Here is a 24,992-nt window from a genome sequence, read left to right on the forward strand (position 1 = left end):
CGTTTATGAAGATGTGTATTAAAATCACTCTGCCCCTGAGCTAGAGGAATTAACCGGACTAGGCTAAAATCCCTGGCCTGGCTGGGAATCAAACTCAGAATCCTATTAGCCGAAGGCCACTGTGCTGACCATTCAGCCATCAAACCAGACAAAGCTTAGAGTTTTATGTAACTGTCGATATTGTAAATATAACTGTGGGACCTGCAAATTTTTTGTGAAATTCAAAAACCAGGGATGAGACTTTTCATGTAAAAAATCCCACATGCACCAGGTTTTATTAGAACCATGGTCACCTTGGTGAAAAGCCAGGAACTATGCTACTTGGCTATCACACTCCTCATGAAAAGAAAAATCTCTTTAATAATTATAGAGAAATCACTTTTATAATCCATCTTGCCAACATAATGTCTAGAATACTGCAGAAAAGAATTAATAAAAGTTGGAAGTGTTTTGGTTTTGGAAGTGGGAGATCAAGAATAGTGCCCATTTTAATTTTTAGACAAAATATGAAAAAGTTCTGAGAGTAAAGGAGGGATGATATGGTGATATTGATTTAGAAAAGGCCTGCAGTATTGGGTATACTGTTTCTCGTTTCTTTATTAAATTGGGTTTAAACACAGTCTGTCATAATCAGCATAAGTCACACTGCTCTCTCCATCATAAGAGTCTTAATTGTGAAAGACTGGTTGATAAAGGCTTTCAAGGCAGCCTCTGTTCAAATCCAGGCTAAAGTTAGCTTAGAGTTTTATGTAATTGTTGATATTGTAAATATTGTAAATTTAAAATTTAAAAAAAATGAAAACTGGAAATCTCATGGTTTAGATCAAAATATAAACAACAGTCATGTAAAACTTGCTTGCTTTTAAAGGTAGCATAGGCTATTTAATAAACAATTAAAATGGGAGTGTATTTTAAGTGTTACTGATGGGTACAGAATTAGATGGTTTAAAATTGAAATTGATTACATTATGATGATGATCATCATAATCATTGCCATCATTTGAGCTTACTGTGGACTACGTTCAGTTTGTGCTTCTCTCCTTCCTGTCTTCTTCACTCCAAAAACCTCTGCATGTTCTGATTTCTAGCCTTTCTCTGTCAGTCAGTTTGGATCCCACTGATGTGGGGCTATTCACTCGTATCTGTTTGGGTCTCAGAATAATATGATAATGTTGTATGTGCCGAAAAAAGGAAAAAAACCCTATTTTGCTATTTTCAACTATGCACGATTTTGGAACTGTTAACAAAGATACAGGGAGGAGTCATCACAATGCAAGGTGTATTATTCTGTCTTTCATGGGACAAGATGATGACTATTAGTTGAATTCCATGCTGTGATGGAAATCATCTTTCGCACAAATTAGACCAATTGATGTAAAAAAAGAGAAGGATATGTTTGAAAGCTTTCACATTTTTCCTTAAGCCTTAGCTTTCAGAAAGAGCTAAAATTCCTGAGATTCACATAAATGGCAGCCCACAGCCATGGCAACAGTGATATAATGAATGTTAATTTACCTCATAGATATTTACCTTGGTAACAGAGAAAGAGTTATTCCTTGTGTGTCTTTAAATTTATTGGTAGCTCTTCCATGCATCATTAATATGTTAGTATAATAATATTACTTCTTATCTCTTCAACAAATAATAAGGTTGTTGAACAATTTATTCTTTGTGTTTTGTCTCACATTATATATATCCTCCTTGATGTCTTTGGGTGTGATGTGTATGTTCTTGGCACTGTTTCACATCTCATTTAATATACTGTATATTGATTTCCTTTTAGATTGAAACTACTTTTTGTTTTCTAATTAGGACACTGTTTTTCTCATTTTAGCTGATGGTCGTGTTCTGACAGAGGTTGCTCACAAAAACATGCAAATCACCCCTGTGGATGGATTCCAAGATCCTGGAAGCTTCGTGCAGGACATTCTGTATGAGGCTAATATGATGCAGATAGAGGCTCTTATTAACAGGTCAAGAACGTGCCATCAGAGACTTCAGTACCAATGTCGCCAGTCTCGACTTTTCAACTCTCCACAAGGTTAGAGTCCCCTTTAAGTGCAGAATACACTCATCATCAAAGCCGCCATTTTAACAACTATCATTTCAACATGGAGGCTGCAACCACTGCATGTCTCTACAACACAAGATCACAAGTATACTCCTACTACACCATAATTCTACTAAACAATAACTTCCCTTACCTACTGATTTTTATAAGAGGATTGTTACTTTTATTATAGGCTACAGTTTATTGAATATCTTGACATGGCAGATCTTCTAAATGTTTTATTAAAATGTCTTTGAGAATTAGGGAACTGTTTATATGTTGTGTAACCTGCTGAATGATATTAACATATCCACAAAGACGCATACAAAATGCTGTCAGTTGGTACAGTTATTTAGTCACATCTATTTACTAATTAAACACACACGTAACGTTAATCACTGCTGTCACTAGCAAAATACACATCAACAGAGCCGCCATTTTAGCAACTATCACTTCAACTTGGAGACTGCAACCACTGCATTTCACAACAACGTGAGATCACAAGTATACTCCTACTACACCATAACTCTACTAAACAATAACTCGTCGTTACCATCAAGATTGCCTCCTTATATAGGTGCCTGGCCAGGCTTCTAGAAAGATACATTTTCTCGTAAATTCTAGAGTCCCTAACACATAGTGTACAGAATAGTATCCATCGTTCTCGTCTACCCAGTACTATTCTGGAAGTTACAGTGTGTTTCACAATTTCGTAGTGGATTAGAAATTATATGTACAGGTAAGAATAAATTATATACAGGTTCTTACATTAATTGAACTGATATAAATGTATACAGTGCATGTTTCATGATATAACCTCACAAACAACGCGATCGTATTGTATGTACACATGATATAATAACTATAATACTAATACAAAATGTATGTAAACACTTCATAGCTATACATCACAAGTAATACTATAATAATAATATTAATAATAATTCGAGCTCGATACTTGCATTATTTACGCATGGGTGAAAGAATATTGTTTTCAAGTTATATCTGTTTATCACACTTGTTCATAACCGTGAGTTTGACATTTTGTCTCTGAGTGTCTAGGATAAAACTTGATGGCTGTGGAAATCATTCATGATAGTTATCCATTATAGTTATGGTTCATCTTTGTTATAAAACCGTGATAACAGGTCAGCGTAGCAATTGTTCTGCCATCACTGAACCATTTTATGTATTGTATTTGCCTGAATATAAAATCAGTTTTATATTTACAGGCTAACATTTAAAGAGTTATTTTTGTCAAGTCTATTTGTATCATTCCCCAGCTGTATTGGCTTAATGCGACGGAAGGCGCCAGGCATGCCACATATCTCAAGATCACGCATTAACCAAAATTTCTCGAGTTTTGACTATTTTTTTCAACTTGTGGCTTGTGATCTATTGTTACTTGGGTGGTGTCATTGTATTAATTCAACCAATTGTGGTCATTAGGTAATTTATGTATGTATTTAATTGCCAGTTTACAACAGGGTAGTAAACCCCAATTACAGTAAACCTAAAAATCTCTTTAAAGTACCTACTGTATGTACTCGCATATTAGACCCCTCTTGGCTTTTCAAGACAAAGAAAATGAAAAGAAAAAAAACAAATCTTGCATATAAGACCCCCAACGTAACTTGTCAGAGAACTACAGTAGAACCTCGATAATTTGAAATCGGTTAATTCAAAATCCCACCTAATTCGAAGAAGCTCTCGTTCCCAGAAACATGAGATACGGTTTTGCATGTTATTTAAATTGTTTAATTCAAAATACGGATAAATCGTAATTCAAAGTACAATTTCGGCCCCATTACCGAAATTTGGACTTTTAATTCGAAACTGCCTTTATATTGCAAGTTATGAATCTCATTCCGTATTGACGGTTATCACTTTACAAAAGAAAATATTTATAAAATCCTCCTATCAATGCAAGTAAAGTCATCTGTTAGATGAAGCAAAGTCTATACATGTTTCAGCCTAATCTCAAGGCCATCTTCAGTAGTAAAACAATGATTACATAATATACAAACAAATTAAAAATCGTAACGATAAGAAGTGACAGTGTATATTATGTAATCATTGTTTTACTACTGAAGATGGCCTTGAGATTAGGCTGAAACATGTATAGACTTTGCTTCATCTAACAGATGACTTGACTTGTATTGATAGGAGGATTTTATAAATATTTTCTTTTGTAAAGTGCCTTTATATTTTAAAACAATAGTAGGTATGTTACAGAGTAATTTAAATTCAAAATTTATGCGCGTCATGATAGAGCGCGTGTTCCGGAACGTGGACGGTAGCTTTCAGCACTTACACTCACTTCGATGTGTGTTCAGTGTGTTTCATAATTGCTAAGTTGAGTGAAATCTGAATTCTTTTGTATTCAACCTTTTAAGGAATGCAGTAATATCATGCAGCAGGCAGTGTGCGGAGAAACAGAATTAGCGAACGCTGGTGATGCCTACAGTTGACGAAAAAGCGTGGCTCATATAATCAGTTCGTAGGCACCGAACAATATTGTCATTGCCGATGAAACTGCATTGCTTTCTTTTAATGCCGAGCCCAAACGATCTTATGGTTTTAAAAGAGAAAGTGCCAGCCGGAGAATCTTACAAGGGTGGAGCCCATTGTACTGTGTAGCAATGCACATGGAAGCAAGAAACTTGATCCCGTCACCATAGGAAAGTTCGATAAGCCACAATGTTTTAAGGGTGTCGGGCACTTTCTGTATAAGTACGAGGCATCTAAAAATGCAAACAGCACAGTAATCCTAAAAATTATACATTTCCACAGGGGAACCAGCGTAATTTATCCTCGTCTTTGAATTGTGTGATTTTTTCTTTCGTTACATGAGGTTATGTTTTTGTCAGTCATTTATCCAAGTACATTATTTGAACATCGTAAATGCACCTTGTTGGATACATTTCAGAAATAGATTTTTCCATGGAATTTGAAAGGTTTAAACTGTGAATCGAGGTGATTGCATGTATTAATGGGTCTTAGAATACTTTGTGACGCAGCAAGTGTTTACATTTCTGAAGTACGAGAGAAGTGCCATGGTGGGAAATCGTATAAGGATAGAGTCATAGGAAAGTTTGATTAGCCATGATGTTTTAAGGGCATCGGGTATTTTCTGTGTAAGTACAAGGCATGTAAGATGCATACAGTACAGTAATCCAATTGCACATGGGAGCAGTATAGATTTCTTCTCGCCTTTGAATCGTGCTTTTTTTTCTTCCTTTTGTCGCGTGAGGTTATGTTTGTCAGTAAGTTATCCAAGTGCATTATTTGAATACTGTAAATGCACCTTCGTACATACATTTTGGAAATAGGTTTTTTTTTTTGAAAGGTTTAAACTGTGAATTAAGGTTAACTGCATGCTGTAACAGGCCTTAGAATATTTTGTAACGCGGCAAAGGTTGGCACTTCTGAAATTACAAATTGGCAGTTAATTCGAAATCATGTAATTTTTTAGTCCCAATGTCTTCAAATTAACAAGGTTTTACTGTAGTGTATATTTGTATTATTAAGAACAACGATTCCGCTTCGAATCGACTACAAGTCTAATGCAGCTCTGATGACATCACGCAAATTTGAGAATAGTTTCGTCCGTACGACCCACGTAATGAAAATACGTGTCAAAGTCATGCGGTAGATCTGTGTTTTGTAGTAAAGAAATGTCCGCCTCCATAGCGTAGGCCTACTGCAGCTCTGATGATGTTGCACAAATAGGTGAATAGTTTCGTGTCCGACTCACGCATTGCAAGCGCACATAAGCGCACATCAGTCCTGTATATATGTCTGTGTTGTGTAGTTAAGAATGTCTGCCAGCGTAAAGTTAAGCACAATTAGCTGCCGTTCTCGGGAGCCTGAGTTCGATTCCTGTACTGTATTGCCAGAGATTTACGAATGGCAGGAAGGTTGATTTGTGGTAAAAATGGTACATGCAACTCCCTTTCACTAGGGTCCTGCCTAAAAAAGAGCTGCACCACCTCGGGATGAGGAAACAAGTTTACTTTAGTTAAGAAATATTCACGGTTGTTGCTAGGCCTATTAATATAGGCAGGCGAGATCATTAACAAAGTGATAATTTAATATCTTGTAACTCTGGCCAATATAGGGTTTTTTGGGAGAAAAGTAGGTTTAAAACATGATAAAAACAATCCAGTTACAATTGTTTTACTCGCCAACGTACCTAACAAATAATAATATAGATTTTTTTTATGTCCCCACTTTCAACGGTTTTTGGAGACATCAAACAAAACATACTAGGGTGTGCATTAATAAGAAATTGAAGACAACGAATGTATGAAATTATACATTATGATAATAAAACGCATTACCACCACACCTGTAGATGTCCATAAATGCGGCAAACCTTCCTGTTATTTATTTTTATTCTTTCCGTAGTGGAACTTTTGGCATTATCCGGGCGATACCATACCTGACCTAAACAATGTGGTCTCTCTTATCTCATTTACAGCTGTTTAGGTAAATCCTGATGTGATAAATGTAGAGAACAAGCATGAAGTATACTTGAAAATAAAGGTCTGGCTTTCAACAGCCGTAGTTATCAAAAGAAGGCTTCCAGTCACTATGCATTACATTCGGAAATACAACTCACACAATAGTTAATAAAGATCCCACAATAAGAATACAACGAAATTAAAAAACATTATTAAAAAACTGTACATTTCTACTAAAGGAACAAGAACAGCAAAAGCTAATCCTTATGAACCCTAATACTCCTACAGCAAGAGCCTTACCTAAATTACATAAGAAAGATATATCTATACGTCCAATCATCAATTGCAGAAATAGTCCAACATATAAAACCTCAAAATATATCCACAACTTTCTCAAAAATCATTACATTTTTAACAATAAATCCCCAATAAAAAATTCAGTTGATTTTTGTAATATTTTAAAAGAATTCACCTTATTACCCAACCACACTGTGCTCTTTCGATATTAATAACATGTATTCTAAAGTACCAGTCAATGAAACTATAAATATTATCAAAAACAACCTCACTAAACACAGTAAACTTAGCCTCGAATTAGAAGAATTCTTAAGACTCCTAAACTTTGTTCTAAAAAACAACTATTTTACTTTTAATGGTAAAATTTACCATCAAATTTACCCTGGGAGATCCCTTATCCAGCATCTTAGCCGACATCTATTTAGATTCTTTAGAACATGATAAAATTTCTACTAATAAAAAAGACCTTTACTTGTGGCTTCGATATGTAGATGACACTTTGGTAATTATTGATAAAGAACTCGATAACTACTGATATTTTAAATTTTTTAAACAATCTGGACTAAAATATAAAATTTACTAAAGAAGACAAAGTCAATGGATCCTTAAATTTCCTAGACATCACAGTAACTTGTAATAATGATAATTTTGACTTCCAAATTTATAGGAAACCTACTCACACCTCAACAACAATAAAAAATACTTCATTACATCCAAAATCCCATAAACTATCTACCTTTTACAGCTTAATTTACAGAGCCTTTAAAATCCCTCTATAACCTAAAAACTGAACTCACTTATATAAAAAAACTTAGCAAAAAATAATGGGTATAACCTAGAAACAATTAACAATTTAATCAACAAAATCAAACCCAAATTAACAACAAAACTCATCCCTGACAAACCCAAAAAGAATAAGTTTATTACTTTCACATACAACAATCCAGACATTTGCCAAATTTCAAACCCCATAAAAAAACAAAACTCTTGCATAACCTTTAGAACTTCTAACACTAACCAAAAATTATTCTTCAATCACAACACAATCAATTCAAACAACTCTTACACAGGCTCAGGCATTTACAGACTCGCATGCACACAATGTGACGCCTCTTACATTGGTCAAACAGGCCAAAGCTTTCAAAGTAGGTACTTAGAACATTTTAGTGCCATCAAACACAACAAATTCTCAGTTATAAGTTCCCATATGAAAGAAATAGGACATCATTTCTCCACTATAGATTAAGACCTCACAATTATTAAAAAATTAAGTAAAGGAAAATTAATGAATTAATTAGAAAACATCTATATATTTTTAGACCAATACTATAACAAAAATCTAAACCTCAATGATATAGTTGAAGTAAAAAAACCTTTATACGAAATTTTACCAAAATTACTGCAATCACTAAATTTAAATCAACATAACATTCTAAATAATATTAAATTATTATCTTCCAAGTCCCCATTAATTTCAAAAACACAATTCCTACTCTGTCCATACCCACAATCCCACCACTACCAACAACACACAAACTTAAAATCCCACCTCCACCAATTCCACCTCCCATATCCTATCACCATTATAATACCAGAAGCACAAGTAACAATTATCAAACCACTGATTAACTCTGTAATCTCATACATTTAATACATAATTCTCCTCCTTATTGCAGACCTCAAACCAAAATCTCCATATATATTAAAAAAAAAAAAAAAAAAAGCTACTTACCATCAAACACACTTCCTCACTCTCACTTGCTCTGAAAGGACTAAACTTACCTTTTCACACACACACAAAAAAAAACGAAAACAAAATAGCTACTTACCATCGAACACACTTACATGCTTTAAAAGGACTAAACTTACCTTTTCAAAAAACAAAAACAAAAATTCTTTGCTTCATCAAACTATTAATACTACAATTTCTTATGCCCTCAACCCTTTACAGAACACCTTTTAGTGATATTAACTGAGTTCGTATAGAACTTGATAATTATAGATGTTTACTGTCACGCTTTCTCTCGCTCCCGCACCGTAGTTCGAGAAGAAGGCTAATTTACCTCCTCACAAAGGATTAACTATAGGCTGGCTCTAACTTTTATTTGAAATTCTCTTGATACTGATGATATCATTTCTCTTTATATTGTTCTTAGAATTGAACTCTTTTCTCGCTACCCGCCATGACCAATAACTTATAAACTTGACACACCACTTCAACCCTCTCCTCCATTAATCTCACATCATCTGTAACACCAGTAACTTAAATATCAGTCATTTCAACGCTACCATAGCAACTATTTAACACTATTACAATTAAAAATAAAAATGAAATTGCACACAACATTTTCTCTCCAACTCATTTTTGCGTTAACCAATTTCAACATTAATAACAAGGTAAGCGTTTTTACATACTTCGATTTCTCTTTGAACTCTCCTTTCATTCATTCGTTAACATGTAATTCTCCTATTGTTACAGACTTCAAACTTAATTTCCTTTTCGACTATATACAAGAGACTACAATCGCTCCTTCCAGCTAATATTTAACACAGCTGCTTACCATCAAGCACTCTTCTTCACTCGTGCTTTTAGAAGACTACAGTTTTATCTCTTTGCACGAGAGTTACAACTGTTTAACCATTTTTTTATTATTGTAAACCCCACTTGTTCTAAGCAGCAGAAACGTCTCTTTACTATTTTTTTTTTAAGTTGTGTTTAAACTCCACTCGGAGTTATTAACTACATTCTTCATCATTATCCTGATGCTTGAACTGTTCAAAACCCGATAATTTACTAACATCCTCAACCATCACAAGGCCCCGCTTTACTGGTTCCAACGTAACAATTTTATTATAAACTTCACTTGAAGTGAGCAACGGTAACGTCTCTTTACTAGCTTTAATATATTTTAATACTCCATTTGGAATTATCAACTACATTTTTTTCTTTTATCATTATTCTAATGCCTTCAACCTCCATAGGGCGCCACTTTACAATGTTTAACGCTGTAACCGCTCTTTCGAGCGTACATAAATAAAAATAATAATAGAAATAGTAAATAACATAATAATAATAATAATAATAAATAATAATAATAATAATAATAATAATAATAATAACAAAGAGGTAGAAATATGACGCAGTGGCGGAGAATTCATATAAACCAAAACAGGGAGCACTTACAGGCCTAAAAATGACAACTAAGATAGGATGTGGAAGCTGCGGGAAGCCCTTATCGAGGTACATGGAACGTATGACGTTATGGGGGAGAAAAGACTTACAAGAAACACCCTCTAGCTCAACTATATTAAAAATGACAAGAAAGTTTTACCAAATACAGTTCCACGACACGGAAACAAGACATACTTAAGTAACTTAACATAAAACTTGATTTAACAATGAAGGTGATGCTACATTAAAGGTATAGTATAAGGCGAAAGTATTTAATGGATGAAAGAATTGAAAGTACGGCAATTGGAACCTAGGGTAAACTCGGACACATCAAATTAAACTTTTAAGATGACATTAAGCGAAGAAATAATGAAACACAAAAGGAATTAAACTAAATGAAACAAAACCAGAAAACATTGAGAATAACATTGCAAAAACACTGAAATAACACTGTCCTATCTGCGATAAATTCGGTAAAGGTACGAAAGGTCTTCGTATTTTTGTTTCTCTCTTCTTGCCATCATTAACTCTCTTTAAATATCCCACTATAATACGTTCAATTCATGGTTTGCATTTACAAGACGAAATAATTTGCACATTATATTCTACAGTTTCATAGTAATAATGTCTATGGGCCTAATAAATTATCATCATTGACAAATATAATCTGTAACTATATTATCGAGGTTATACATCCTGTACTATGGCTGCAAATGACACCAATAAGAGTACCACTGATAACAAAACACAATGTCAATTTTGCGGGCAAATGTATAAAGGCCTTAAGATACATATAAGTAAATCACACCCAGAGCAATACAGAGCCTGCTTGTTGAATCCATCTATGACTACACCTAGCCAGTCTAAAATTCCACCTTTAGATCCTATTCCTATTTCTAGTAAAAATGGTCAGTCAACGAAGTTGGAAATAACCTCTGATCAAAGAGAGCTAAAAAATAAACCTTACCACGACGAACTGAGTAAATGGCTAGATATTTTTCAGCATGAACTGAGTGATGCTGAATTCAATGAACAAGTCACTAATTTTGTAAACTTCCTTGCCACAGCTACAGACCTACTGCCAGGTCCAAAGAGTCCAGTTACTAGATATATTGAAGCTCGTAAACGTGGCACTTACAAAAATAACAACCGACAGTATAAAACCTCCAGTAACCCACAGAGATCCTCTAAGAATGATCGTGAACGTCGGAAGGCTAAATTCGAGTATGAAGTGACTCAATATGAATATTTTTACCAAAGGAGGAAAGCAATTAGAAAAATTTTAAGTGGCAAAAGAACTAATAATTTGAAACTAGAGAAAGATGTTGTTGAAGGATATTTTAGGAACAGATTTGAAACTCCTAATGATTGCATGAGAGACTCCTATATCGATTATACGAATGAAACCTTAGATGATACAATTTTAATATCTCAAGAGTTAGTTTTCTCTATTATCAAGAGCATAGCAATTGACACTAGCCCAGGTCCGGATAAGGTTTTATTGAAATCTGTTTATGATCCACTTGCTGCTAATATTTTAGCCCATATCATCAGAAGAATATTTGAAAGTGGGTTCATTCCTGAGGTTCTTAAGGCAGCGAGAACTGTTCTTATACATAAAGGCGGTGAAGAGAATGATCTGTCCAAATGGAGACCGATTAGTATTTGCTCCATTATTCGGCGCATATTAAGTAAGATCCTTGATAAAATTGTAAGGGAATACATCCCTTTGAACCAGTTCCAAAGAGGTTTTGTCATGACCCCTGGCTCTTTCATTAACGTGAATATTGTTGATGGCATTTTACGAACAGCTGTAATGAAAAAGATTTCAGGCTGCGTAGTATTCCTCGACATCAGCAAAGCGTTCGATAGTATTGGACACAATCACTTAAAGGCGACAATAGAGAACTCTGTACTACCCAGATCCATTAAGAAGTTACTAGTCAACCTTCTCACAGAAAACACAACACAAGTTCAAACTGCTCGTGGTCATACAGATAAGATAAACATCAAATGTGGAGTGATGCAAGGAGATCCCATTTCACCTTTCTTATTTAACTGGGGTATAAACCACATCCTTGATGAACTCACAGACATCAAAGTATCAGAAATGTATGGTTTTCAATTGAGTCCTAACACTGTACCTTTAACATCCCTATGCTTTGCCGACGATCTGGTGATCATAGCTAAAGATCAAGCAGCAGCTTCAATCCTAGTCACTTCTGTCATAAACCTGCTTCAAGAAATAGGTTTGCATATAAATGCAGACAAATCAAATGCCATTATTATAGAAAATGGTAAGCTTCATTCTGACGATATCGTGACGGTCTCTGGAAACATTAGAAGTATAAATGATAGGGAAGAAATAAAATATTTAGGGGCAACTTTCAGACAGACTTTAGTCTTCAATGAACATCAGGTACTTGAAAAATTGAAAGCTAACTTAGATCAGATTACCAGGACTCACTTACTCCAACCGCATCAAAAATTGACTGTAATAAATCAGTTTATTGGCCCTACACTGATATACCCCTTCCAGACTGTTTCGGTTGAGAAAATTCCCAAATCAAGTCTGTTAAAAGCCGACAACATGATCAGAAGCGCACTTAAAGAAATTCTACAACTTCCGAGTGACACGCCGACAAGTATGATATATTCGAGCCACAAATGTAAAGGGTTAGCACTAATGCGCGCTACTTGGGAAGCGTACCTTCAACAGCTGAACATCAATCTTAAGCTAGAAGCTGTGAATGATTCGCACGTAAATGCTGTTCGAAATTTCACAGCAATAAAAACTCGCTGCCTATCTGAACTTCAACTCAATGAAGAGACATCAACGAAATCTGTTAGACAACTGCGCGATATACTTAGAACACGCGAATTTGAAGCTTGGTGTGCATATCCACAAAAAGGAAGAGGTGTTGAGTTATTTGCTCAAGTTCCTGCTGCTAATTCTTGGGTTACCAGAAGAGATGGTTTAACTTGTTCGGAATGGAGGGAGATGTTGAAGATGACAGCGATGGTTGCACCAGTACGTACTCTGCCGGGACGTTCTACCAGCACAGGCCACTGCAGACACTGCAGTGAGTATGAAACCTTACCACATGTGCTGGGGAGTTGCCCTCAAGGAGAACTGCTTAGGATCAAACGCCATAACATCATCAGAAACCTGATTGCTAATGCTCTTCGTCTCAAAAATCTAGAAGTGTACGAAGAAGTCCACTGCCTCGCCGAAGGAGGCAGCACTCGCAGGATTGATATTATAGCGATTGATAGACGGAGGAACGAAGCAGAAATTATTGATCCTACGGTACGCTTTGAATCTTCAGCCTCTCAGCCGACTGATGTAGACAATGAGAAAAAGGATATCTATAATCCAACCATCCCTTTCTTTCTTGAGTCGTATAACCTTAAAAAAATTACGGTGACTGGACTTTTCTTTGGCGCGAGGGGAACAATTCCCAAATCTTTCGTCACATGGCGACAAAAATATAAACTAGCGAGAAGCCTACAAGATGAGATAGTCGTCTCACTCATCAAGTACTCCGTTTCGATTCTTCGTCACCATTTATATGGAGTTCATGCCATTTAACATGGTTAATTGTAACCTATCATTTTTTTAAACATTAATCCTTTTATCTTCCCTCAAAATTGTTATTGTGTATTATTCTGTGTCTTATGGCAAATCTAGGGTGTCCTGGATCAGACTAAATAAATAAATAAACCCTAGATTCCTGGACCTTTTTGCCGATAGGAAATCTTGTGACCATATATGGTAATTTTAACATCGTTACCAATTGCACAAGTTCTGGAACATTACGATTACAACACCAAAATTTCATCATAGGAAACCACACGTGTGGTACAGGTACAGGATGCTCCAAAATAAATCACCTTACAAATTTTACATCAGATTACATAAAAACTACATTTAAAAAAAAATCGCTTCAAAACACTTTTGCATGTTGCATTGTTCATACAGTTCAATATTATCGTGATGTTTCCATATTTAAAAAAAATTTACAAACATATTTCAGTTACACAAAATCTTTAAAATTTATATTTCTAAATACACTGTAGTTCCAGTTCTCCGTCCCACCGACTGGTGACAAACGTAACAATTTACGTTCTTATAAAATTACCAGTATACAATTTATTACCAATTTTTAAACAAGGACATTCAAGAAAGTGTATAAATTTAAGACTATTTGTTTTTTAAGACTTTATTAAGGCTTCATTTTAAGAATATCATAACTATTGTCAACCATTTGGTCACCATTTGAAGCACATTTCCAACACCATCCTCACTTTCATATGTAATTTTAATACAATCAGGTACCTGATTAATTACCTTTCAGATTGAGATTAAGGCTGAAGATGCCCTTAATTAATGGGCAAAACATGTCCCTATAATTTTATTCAAGATTTAATTTCTTAATTAAAATCTCTATTTGTGTATTGAGTAGGTGGAATAAATTAATTTTAATGTTTATTTGACTTCATAGCCACCGGGTCTCTTGAAGATGATAGTCTCTCATCTGCTGCCAACGTGCAGGTCCGGACTAGAAGACACAGACACAGGACCAAATTCTGTGGCACATGTGAGATGAGACTTGGAAGTTTAAGCAATGGACTGCCGCATACTCAAGTTATGGATGAGTAGCACCTTCACAGCAAGTCTGCATGGCATGACCTCGTCTGCCTTCACAACCATTTGGAACCAAAATGAGAGGTTCCTCCACTGAGGGGACCACATCACTCCACCTAAGGGTGTTCATCCGCCCAAAGCTATTGGCCCCTTTACGGAATCAGATTTTCTACCTCCGCCCAATAATCGGTGTTAGCAATTTTACTTATAATAGATCTTATGGCGACGATGGGACAGGAAGGGGCTAGGAGTGGGAAGGAAGCGGCCGTGGCCTTAATTAAGGTACACCCCCAAGCATTTGCCTGGTGTGAAAATGGGAAACCACGGAAAACCATCTTCAGGGCTGCTGACAGTGGGGGTTCAAAACCACTGTCTCCTGAACTGTGTACTGGCCACACTTAAGCGACTTAATCTTTTTAGAATGTAATGTGTATATTGATTTGGTGGTTTAACTATATATTTTTTTTCCCCCCTCAAGTTATTAGTCAATGAGCATGATTACCTGTAATAACTTCTATGTGTCATAATTTCATTACTTGTGTACACCTGTTACTGTATTATTCTTACCATATCTTACTACTTAATTCTCGCCATTGCGTGATTGTCATATCCAAACATAAAGGATATGGCTAACACGCAGTGGCAAGAAATATGCAGTAAACTAGAGATGAGGACCCAAGTTTACTTTAGTACAAAACATACCTGTTAACTTTCCCGATTTAGGCGGGAGACTCCCGATTTTCAACAGTTTTTCCCGCCTCCCGATTATTCTATTATTTCTCCCGATTTTAGCCTATTTCTTTGGTGAACTTCATTTGTTTTCAAATCCCGCCATTTCAGCTTTTCTACGCCAGTGGCCGGAAGTCCTTCGCTCATTGGCCGCTTTCAAACGAAATATCGACGTTTATTCATGCGAGAAATGTGCGCGAATGTGCGATGTGTATTGAAACCTATATATCGCAATGTGTATATCGATTGTCAATCTCCCGTTCTCGCGTGCTCTGTTCGTGTTCGTCTAGTCATTCCATCATTCTCTTTGGTCGATTCTAGAGACTAGTCGCTAGATATTGAGTCTTTCTTAGTAATTTAGTGACAGATTTTCAATGATAACGACTCAATATAAATAAAATAAGAGTTTTGTCTGTACATTGCTCAGAATTCAAAAAGAATGATATTTCCGTACTGGTCGTGACCATACTAACAAAGGGAAATGCCTGTTTTAATTTTCCGTAATTTCTGTCTGTATGTATGCATGTACGTACGCACGGTCATAACGAGAAAACGGATGAAGAGAATTTAATGAAAATCGGTATATATCGTCCGAGAATAAGTCGCTACAATCTAGGCCATAAATAATTTTATTCTCGCTGAGTGAAATGGTAGTTTAGGGGAAGGCCTAAAATTTCACTCTCAAATACTTGTTATTATTGGCCCTATCGATAAATACTACATAACTAAAGTTATATATTATTAAATTTCCTATCATTTACGTCTTATACATTTTTACCGTACTGGCTATGATACAGAGATATTCATGAATTTGGATTTTTTTTTTTTTTTTTCCAAGTCCATATCAGCGCTGAGGGACGTGAAAATGGGTGAACAGAATTTTATGTAAAGTCGGGGAATAAGGAGCTGCAGTCTATGCTATAAATAATTTTATGCACTCTGTTCGAAATGGTAGCTTAGGTGAAGGTGCCAAAAATTTAATTTTTAATTACTTATCTTCCTGGTCATATTGAAAAGTACTACATAACAGAAGTTATAGAGAATACAATTTCTGATTATTTGTGTCTTATTCAGTTTTACCGTACCGACTGTAATGATATTGGTGGTGATGGTGATTAAATTATGAAGATGATTATAAAAATGAGAAAGAAACCATGGAGGAACAATCGCTTAAGTAACACAACAGGTTGTCATGAAAGAAAGGAGGACTCACTTGACATTAGATGCTCTAATATCACAGATTCGGAAGAAAGCTAAATGTGAAGGCCTCCAATATAGAAAGCTCGTAAAATTGATCAACAATAACATTACATTGACCCTTGTTTGTTGTGATGCGCTTTCTGTATTCTGCTGCCATTTATCTCTGATAGATGGGATTACTGCTGCGTATCGAGTATCCTGTCTGAATATTGCAGGAAGTAGCTGGGGAGTGGCGAGTTAGATCTATCTCTTCTTTAGCGTGCCATTCTTCTGGTTCATAAATTTTCTGATGCTACTGGTACGTAACACACTGGATCATCATAGTATTCCAGCTATTCGATCCCTACTCTGAGGCAGTGATTGGAATGAGCAGTGTGCATACTTAAACGGAATAATTACAGGAGTATTCGCGGCTGTCTGCTGCCTGGTCATTCTAGCTTTGAAACTTTGAACTGTTAGATCAACACCGTAGTACTTTTCGCTAAAAGTGAGAAAATGTGCTGTTTTTATTTTATCGAATATTTCATATGACAGCATTGCTTTTAATCGCGACATTCATACTGGCATCATTGTAATGACCTATGTTGACTTCAGTTGGGAAAACTATAAGGACAGTCTTTCTGAGAATTCCGTAGTGAAGCACGGGTACATCAGCTAGTTATTTGATCCAAATAGCATTGTGCTTCGCATAATCACGCAGCCGCTTGATGCAATACTATATTAATCTATGCATTTGCTAAGTAATGGCATCTAAGTGCATGGCCAATTAACACGTGGAGCATGAGTTCTTACTATTTTCAGCAGGCATATCAGAGACCGATCGTCTCACTCACATACTTCCTGTGAGGGAATAGAGATGCGTAATTTTTAGCCTTGTAGCCTCGTATAGCAACTGTCGGGCTTTGAGACAATAAGTGTTATAAATATACCGTAGGCCTAGTACTGTATTGCGCAAAACATGTAGTATAAGCAGTTTTGACCAATTGTATCTCCTGATTTTCATATCAAAATCTCCTGATTTTTGGTTTTGTAAAGTTGGCAGGTATGGTACAAAAGTAGGGTTTTAAAATTTAATTGCATAATCTTTGCATGTTCAAATTTTGTTCACCAAACTGCTTAAAAGGTAAATGAAACTGCAATGTAAACAAACAAATATAGTATACAGTTTACCTACGATGCATGGCTTATGGGTAGTTGCGAGAATGTACAATTTATTTACCAGTGACCTATTATAAGTAAAATTGCTAACAGAGTATTGGGCGGAGGTAGTAAACCTGATTCCGTAAAGGGGTCAACAGCTTTGGGCGAATGAACACCCTTAGGTGAGGTGATGTGGTCCCCTCAGTAGAGGAACCTCTCTTTTTGGTTCCAAATGGTTGTGGAGGCAGACAAGGTCATGGCATGCAGACTTGCTGTGAAGGTGCTACTCATTCAGGGTGCAACGTAAAGCAACTTCTGAAACAAAAATGGAATAAATATGAACATATTTCAGCTCTTCAAGCCATCATCGGCACAAACACATAAATAATATTAAAATCACAACATAAATGCACTTGAAAGAAATAGAATTAAGAATGCAAATAAGGCATTTTACACTATGAGCAATATATTAGGCTCCAAGTTTTTAACAAGGAATGCAAAAATGATTATCTACAATACCATCATTTGACTAGTACTGTATGGTTCCGAGACATGGAGTTTAACCAAGAAAGAGCAGCAGCAGTTGCAGGTGTTTAGAATAAAGTTCATCGAAAATTATTTGGCCCATGTTTCAATCCTATCTCCCAAAGCTGGCAGAGAAGATCTAATTATGAGATTTACACCCTCTCTCAACAACACACCATAATGGGTGTGATAGAATCCAACAGACTGCACTAGGCTGGACATGTACTGAGGATGCAGGATAACAGAGCACCAGTAGATCTATACAAGGGATCTCTTAATGGGAAAAAGACCTTCAGGAAGACCCCAAAGCACCTGGAAGGAGATCAACAAGGTATGCTGGACCCTTCGAATTGATAACTGGGAAGAGCGGGCTCAAGATCGAAAAGGATGGAAGGGGATTGCAAGATCGGCACGGGAACTTCACGTCCCTCAGAAGCCTGCAGAGTGAGTGAGTGAAAGAAATGAAAGCAGTGTTGATACTTGAGACAATTCAAAACAAAATATTGGAGATTAATGATAAAAGTTTGTAGAAATGCTATAAGATGGCCAGTTATATATTACTAAGCTCTTTGATGACAATTTCGTAAAATTACCACAAGATGGCTAAATATATGTTAAGATTAAATACGCCAAAGATGAGAACTTCACACTCATAAGGGGTGATTGTTGTGCAATAGCACTTTGATTCTATGAGAAAAGCCATGGCGAACTACCTCACTCCTCATCATGCCTTGTATACCTCATTGTGGGGCTGCCATTGGTTCTTGTAATGGCCGTATAACCACATAACCTTTGCTGGTGCTTATAGAGGATTCAACCAGCCTCCAGGCTGAAGACTTGACAGACAGACAGACAGACAGACAGACAGACAGACAGACAGACACCTGCCAAAAATTGAGGGTTATCTTACGTATGAGACCATCTTATACAGTGAAACCTTGTTAGCGAATTCCTCATAAAGCATTCTTTTGCTTAACACGTCATAAATTCAAAGTCCCGATTCACACCATAGTAAATCTATATTAAAATCTCTGTTATCACATCACAAATTTTTGCTATTACTGTTTAGGGCAAACACATTTTTCTTAGCCCTAAAAATGTTCTTTGTCATCCCTTGTGAAAGGAACGTGTTTTCCAACGGATAAGAGCTCTCACTACAGGAGGCAGGTCGGGGAAAGTTGAACGAAAACAGGAAAAGGCCTTGAATTCCTGAATTTTTCAGGGTAAATTACACTCGTAGGGAGCAAGTCATTAGCCTCAGATAAATTCAGTTTTGCTTACTGGTTTTCAGTGATATTGCTGAATAACTCAGTAAGCCTGTTTATGCTTGTATTTCACATTCTGTTCACAAGTTAGAAAATTAATTCTCTGTTGAGTGATACAGTGATGGGTAGCAAATATTTTTTGCGTGGTAGCTTACCTTCTTATCATTAAATTCAGACGTACATGTACCATCAGCCTAGTCAATACTTATAATATTTTATGTGTGATTTTAAAGATAATAAGATTGTAGTCAATACGGACCTGTTATAAATATTTAACCAATATGGTTAAGGTAATAAACCTGGTAGCTTACCTATGGATTAGGAACATATTCATGTGGAGTTGATTAATTTGGTGCATATTTGTCTTGAAGTAGCCCAGTTATGAATACTGAAAATGTCGTGAAATCGCTTACTAACGTAGACAAAATTAAAATCCAGTAAGTGGACAACATCTGCATCTTTCAGCGTGGTGCTTTAATAATCCACTGGTCTGAAATTTAAAGCTTCAGCTAACATTTGTTTCAGAAATGTAATGATCTGTAATGATAGCTGCCTCTGTGGATCCATGGTAGAGTGTCGGCCTCCGGATTCCAAGATAGCGGGTTCAAACCCGGCAGAGGTAGTCGGATTTTTGAAGGGCGGAAAAAAGTCCATTCAACACTCCATTTCGTACGATGTCGGCATGTAAAAGATCTCTGTTGATAGATTTGGTATTTACCCGACAAAATTCATTAAATCTCAGCCATAGACGCCCAAGAGAGATCCGGTTTACTCTTGTCTGCCATCAAGTGGGTCTAGAGTAAAACGGAACGTCGAAATTGACGAGCAGACAGCCAGATGTCGTCAAATTGAAATGTCTGCTCATGGTAGCTGAGGCCATATGATTATTATTATTATTATTATTATTATTATTATTATTATTATTATTATTATTATTATTATTATTATTATTACCTGTAATGATCACTTAATATTGAAGTAATTGTATGTGTTTAGGATCTAAATAATCAGTGGAAGTGATTTTGGTGCAACATGTCATTAATTATGAATTTAGTACCTCGTCTCTAATATAAACAAAGAATATGGTGATAATATAAATGTCAGTCAAGAGAAGTTCAGTAACTTTGTCTTCTATATTAAGCAGAATTTTTTTCTCTTTTTAGCTGAAGGACAGGAGTTTCGCCCTTTCGCTTGGTGGGTATCTCGGAGCAACCAGAAGATGGATTATTGGGGTGGTGCTTTGCCAGGCTCTCACAAATGTGAGTGCGGAATCATGGGACAGTGTGTGGATCCCACCAAATGGTGCAACTGTGATGCAGGTAATTTATTAATATGTACACTTCTCTCTTTTCTGACATGTTTGGTATTGTATTTTCTCCTGTTGAAATAATATTATATATTGTTCTATATTCAAATTATTTACTGTCCGCAAGATCTACCTATAAGACATGTATGAATTTCTAATAATGGACATATATATGAAAGTATCCTCAGTTCTTGGTAAGTCAAAAAAAAAAAAAGTAAACATTGAAAGGATACAACACAAAGAGCACAATGATAAGTCATTGCAGGAAGAGGGAGAAATGGAAAGAAGACACAAAAGGACAAGTGCAATCTCCATATCTTCACACACACTGCCATCTTCAGATAGATTGGCTCTCTCTCTTCTTCATCAATCCCACTACTTGCACATCCGGCCCCTGATAGCTGTGTTCTTGGTTAAATTCCTTTTATATTTTTTTTGCTCATGTTGGAAATAGATCAACACACCTAACATTGTACCAACTCTCATATCAATGAAGTACAGTAGAAGTAAGTCTGTTATACCAAGAAAATTCGTAATAGCAAATTTGCTTTAGTTGATTGTCAATATATCTGATTTTTTGCAGACGTCAGAAATGATACACATACAAAAAGAAAAGATTAGGATTGGTATGAAGTGGCAATCAATTTTGTTCAAAACGTGCGTGTTCACAGATAATTTCTATACTACGGCTTACCTATTAGTTATTTCTTAATTCTATGTGAATGCACATGTTCAGTTTCATTCTTAAAAATTGTAATAGTATAATTTCAGAGGCTTTTATACAAACGTTTTAATTTTCTTACTCAAACAGCGCCACCTAACCTAACTCAATCGTATGTCCATCATGAAAACAAACCTGGGGGGGGAAAAAAAATGAAGCACCTAGAAAGGGAGGAGGAAACAAAATGAAACATATTAAGAGGATACGTGATGTTATTTCAGTGATTACAGAATCAAGCCAAATTTACAGAGAACTTGGCAGTATGAGCCCACTTACGGGAGTACCTTAACATCGCTCTTACAGTTCATAGAGACACGTGCCGTGTGTGGACGAGCCTTGTCTTGTTGAAAAATGGCACCACGATACTGTTGCATGAGAGGCGACACATGAGAGCGCAGGATGTCCGTGATGTACTGTTCTGCCATCAGAATTCCCTCAGTCACTACCAGCCGTGACCTGAAGTCATAACCCCCTTTTTCCCCACACCATGATCCCAGGAGTAACACCGCTGTGCCTCTCCAAAACATTGGAAGAATGGGACCTCCCTCCAGGTCCCTGCCATACTTCCAGACGATAGTCATCCAGGGTAGTGCAGAACTGCTATTCATCGATGAACACAATACAACGCCATTCATCAGCAGTCCATGCTCTCCGGTCACGACACCACCCCAAACGCAGCCGTTTGTACTGTGGTGTTAACGGCAGCTTAAGTATGGGATGGTAATTTCCTAGTCCAGCTGCTGCTAGTCTCAGACTAATGGTGTGGGATGACACAGAATGTTGCAGTGAATCCATTTCTCGTTCTTGGATGGCAGGCGCAGATGTGAAGGGGTTATGATGTGCTTGGTGCACAATACAGCAATCCTCCCTTGTAGTTAGTCATGGTTAACTGGAACCTTGTCAACAAGTCTGCCTGCCCTCACATTTCCATGCAGTCCAACATTGGGCCTCTGTCACATCTGGATATTGCACGATTTGACCAGCCGGCCAAATGGAGACCCACGGTGAAGCCCGTTTCAAACTTACAGGTGCTGATAACTGTGTGTCACATGAGTACGCAGCATTTCTATGTCCTTCACAGTAATCATTCAACATCTGATGCTGTTCACATTCCTTATATACGCAACTAGGCCTGGTAACAACACTAATGCACTACGGTGGCCGTTCTATATGTAACAGATAATTTACAAAGAATGGTTTCAATAATTAGGCCTACACCTTAAAACTGCTATTAATTTGCTGATGTTTAGGGGAAAATATTTAATATACAGTATAACCCCTATTTTGTGTGGTCTCAATTCATCGTAAACCTGCATTTAACGGAAGAAATTTCCAGTCCCAAAAGTTATTCCATAAGAGCAGTGCAATTTTATATTCGGTTTAATGTAATTCACAACAGGGCACTACCCGCATTTAGCGTTAAGAAAATGTTAAAATTCTCAAATATTTATTCCTGTTCATTCTGTCTATGGGACATTAAGAACCTATGAAAAAGACATCATATAAGCTTGCTAAGGATGATTCAAGGCAGAAGACGAATTTAGAGCGCGGGCACTTAGGGCTAAAGTGAGATGTCGGACTCGGATACACATCTGACCGCGGCTGCTGTAACAGAAGAAAACCCCCATTTTAATGACAATGTTATTATAACCTTCAAAAATTCCTATATTAATCTGTGCAGTATCCTTCGGTTCAATGAAAACCCTTTTACTGATTCATCCATTATTACGGGCAAATTCGGGCATGTTAGTTTTTATCCGTTACAAATATTCATACACTCTACTCTCGCTACGCGCAAGCAAGTCAATCTTGAGCTAGCCTGAGCAAGCTCTGAGGTCTCTGTCCTCAACTTCGACTCATGTACTAATAGACAGACATCGGGATAATATGTTTTTGCAATAAGTGCAATGTCAGCAGTTGTTAACTCCTTAGAAATAAAGGCAAGGCTGTTCCCATGTAAATGTGTAGTAAAAATATTATCATAATTCTATAGGAAGCTTGAAATATGTTTTCATAATACGTGCGCAGTAAACCTAGGTTAGGTGACACCGTTTGAAGTTAAGAAAATAGAAATGTTTGCCACAAGCCTCTGGAGTGATGCTATTACAGTTTTTAAGAATGAAACTGAATATGTGTGTTCAGACTATTGGAATTAGAAAATACGTGCTATTGAGCAAGCCGCTGCTTGGAAAACATCCGCGAAAATGTCTAAACAAACGGACTGCTGTTTCACATCTATTTTAATGCGAGTTTGGTATCTTTCATAAGTTACGGTATCTTTCCCGACTTTTATGGAAAATCCTGTATAACATTATAAGAACAACCTCAAACCGAAGCGGTTTTGCATTCACCGATAAAAACACCAAAATGAAGCAAAAACCATAACTACAGTACAGTGTGTAAGGCAGATATCTCCTTTTTTATTGCTGTCACTGTATAAATAATGTATGATGGTACAATTTATGTTAATACAGGCAAAGATCTCTGGAAAAGGTGTGCCTTCTACTGATTTTTTTTGGTACTATTTGCTTTAAGTTGCACCGACACAGATATGTCTTATGGCGACAGTAGGCTAGGAAAGGCCTAGGAGTGGGAAGGAAGTGGCCGTGACCTTAATTAAGGTACAGCCTCGCGGGAAAATGGGATACCTCAAAAAACCATCTTCAAGGCTTCCGACAGTGGGGTTCGAACCCACTATCTCCCGGATGCAAGCTCACAACTGCGTGATCATAACCGCGCGGCAAACTGCCTGGTAAACTTTCTACTGAAACCTCGATTTAAGGTAAACCCCCATTTAAGGTTAAAAAAATCAGGTCCCTGTAAAAACGTTAAATAGGGATTCTTTTTCTTGTTTTATAACCGCATAGTATCACTTTAATACCTATTAACTTGACCATGGTGGCCACAAATGGTCCGTATTGACTTCATTATTACAGTTAATTGTGTCCAGGTTCAGCCTTGTCAATACCATTCAGAGTGTATTATATATCTAAACTATCATTTACTTGTATACACACACAAGTACATGTTTCGAGAAAATTAAATTCTCTTCTTCAGCTTATGGATAAAATCACATGCATCAAAGACCTTATTTAAAATTAATTATGTGCTAACAGATTGCAGATAAAATGACAATACAACAATATTAAAAATTCAAACACGAAAATCTTTCATGTTATGTCCCAATTCTATAAAATGTCTGTATGTGATGTATTAAAATACAACTGGTTGACTGTTGATCCATTGTATTTAAAAGTGGTATTATTAATGGTCTTTCGTAGTCCCACTGCTGTCTGCTTATCCATTTCAATATCTTAACGGAAAATAATTCTATTATTTGTAGATCAAGCCGGCCAGGTTAAATTGGACTTTTTCATTTGTCTGTAAGAAGAAAGAAAAGAACTAAAATGTAATGGTTCTAAAGGCAACATGATGGACTGAGAATCCAACATTAAAACTGAAAGTAACTTACT

At 36.3% G+C, this 24,992-nt stretch overlaps 1 protein-coding gene across 1 annotated transcript in view; it reads left to right on the forward strand.

Annotated features, from left to right (window-relative positions):
• The window catches only part of Nrx-IV (neurexin-4), a 283,385-nt gene that overhangs the window by 148,314 nt on the left and 110,079 nt on the right, over positions 1 to 24,992 (forward strand). The window contains exons 13-14 of the mRNA XM_067142634.2: positions 1,835 to 2,041; positions 20,656 to 20,811. Coding sequence (XP_066998735.1) covers positions 1,835 to 2,041; positions 20,656 to 20,811 — 363 coding nt within the window. The remainder of the gene's footprint in view (positions 1 to 1,834; positions 2,042 to 20,655; positions 20,812 to 24,992) is intronic.

This window comes from Anabrus simplex, chromosome 3 (assembly GCF_040414725.1).
Source record: "Anabrus simplex isolate iqAnaSimp1 chromosome 3, ASM4041472v1, whole genome shotgun sequence".
NCBI lineage: Eukaryota > Metazoa > Arthropoda > Insecta > Orthoptera > Tettigoniidae > Anabrus > Anabrus simplex.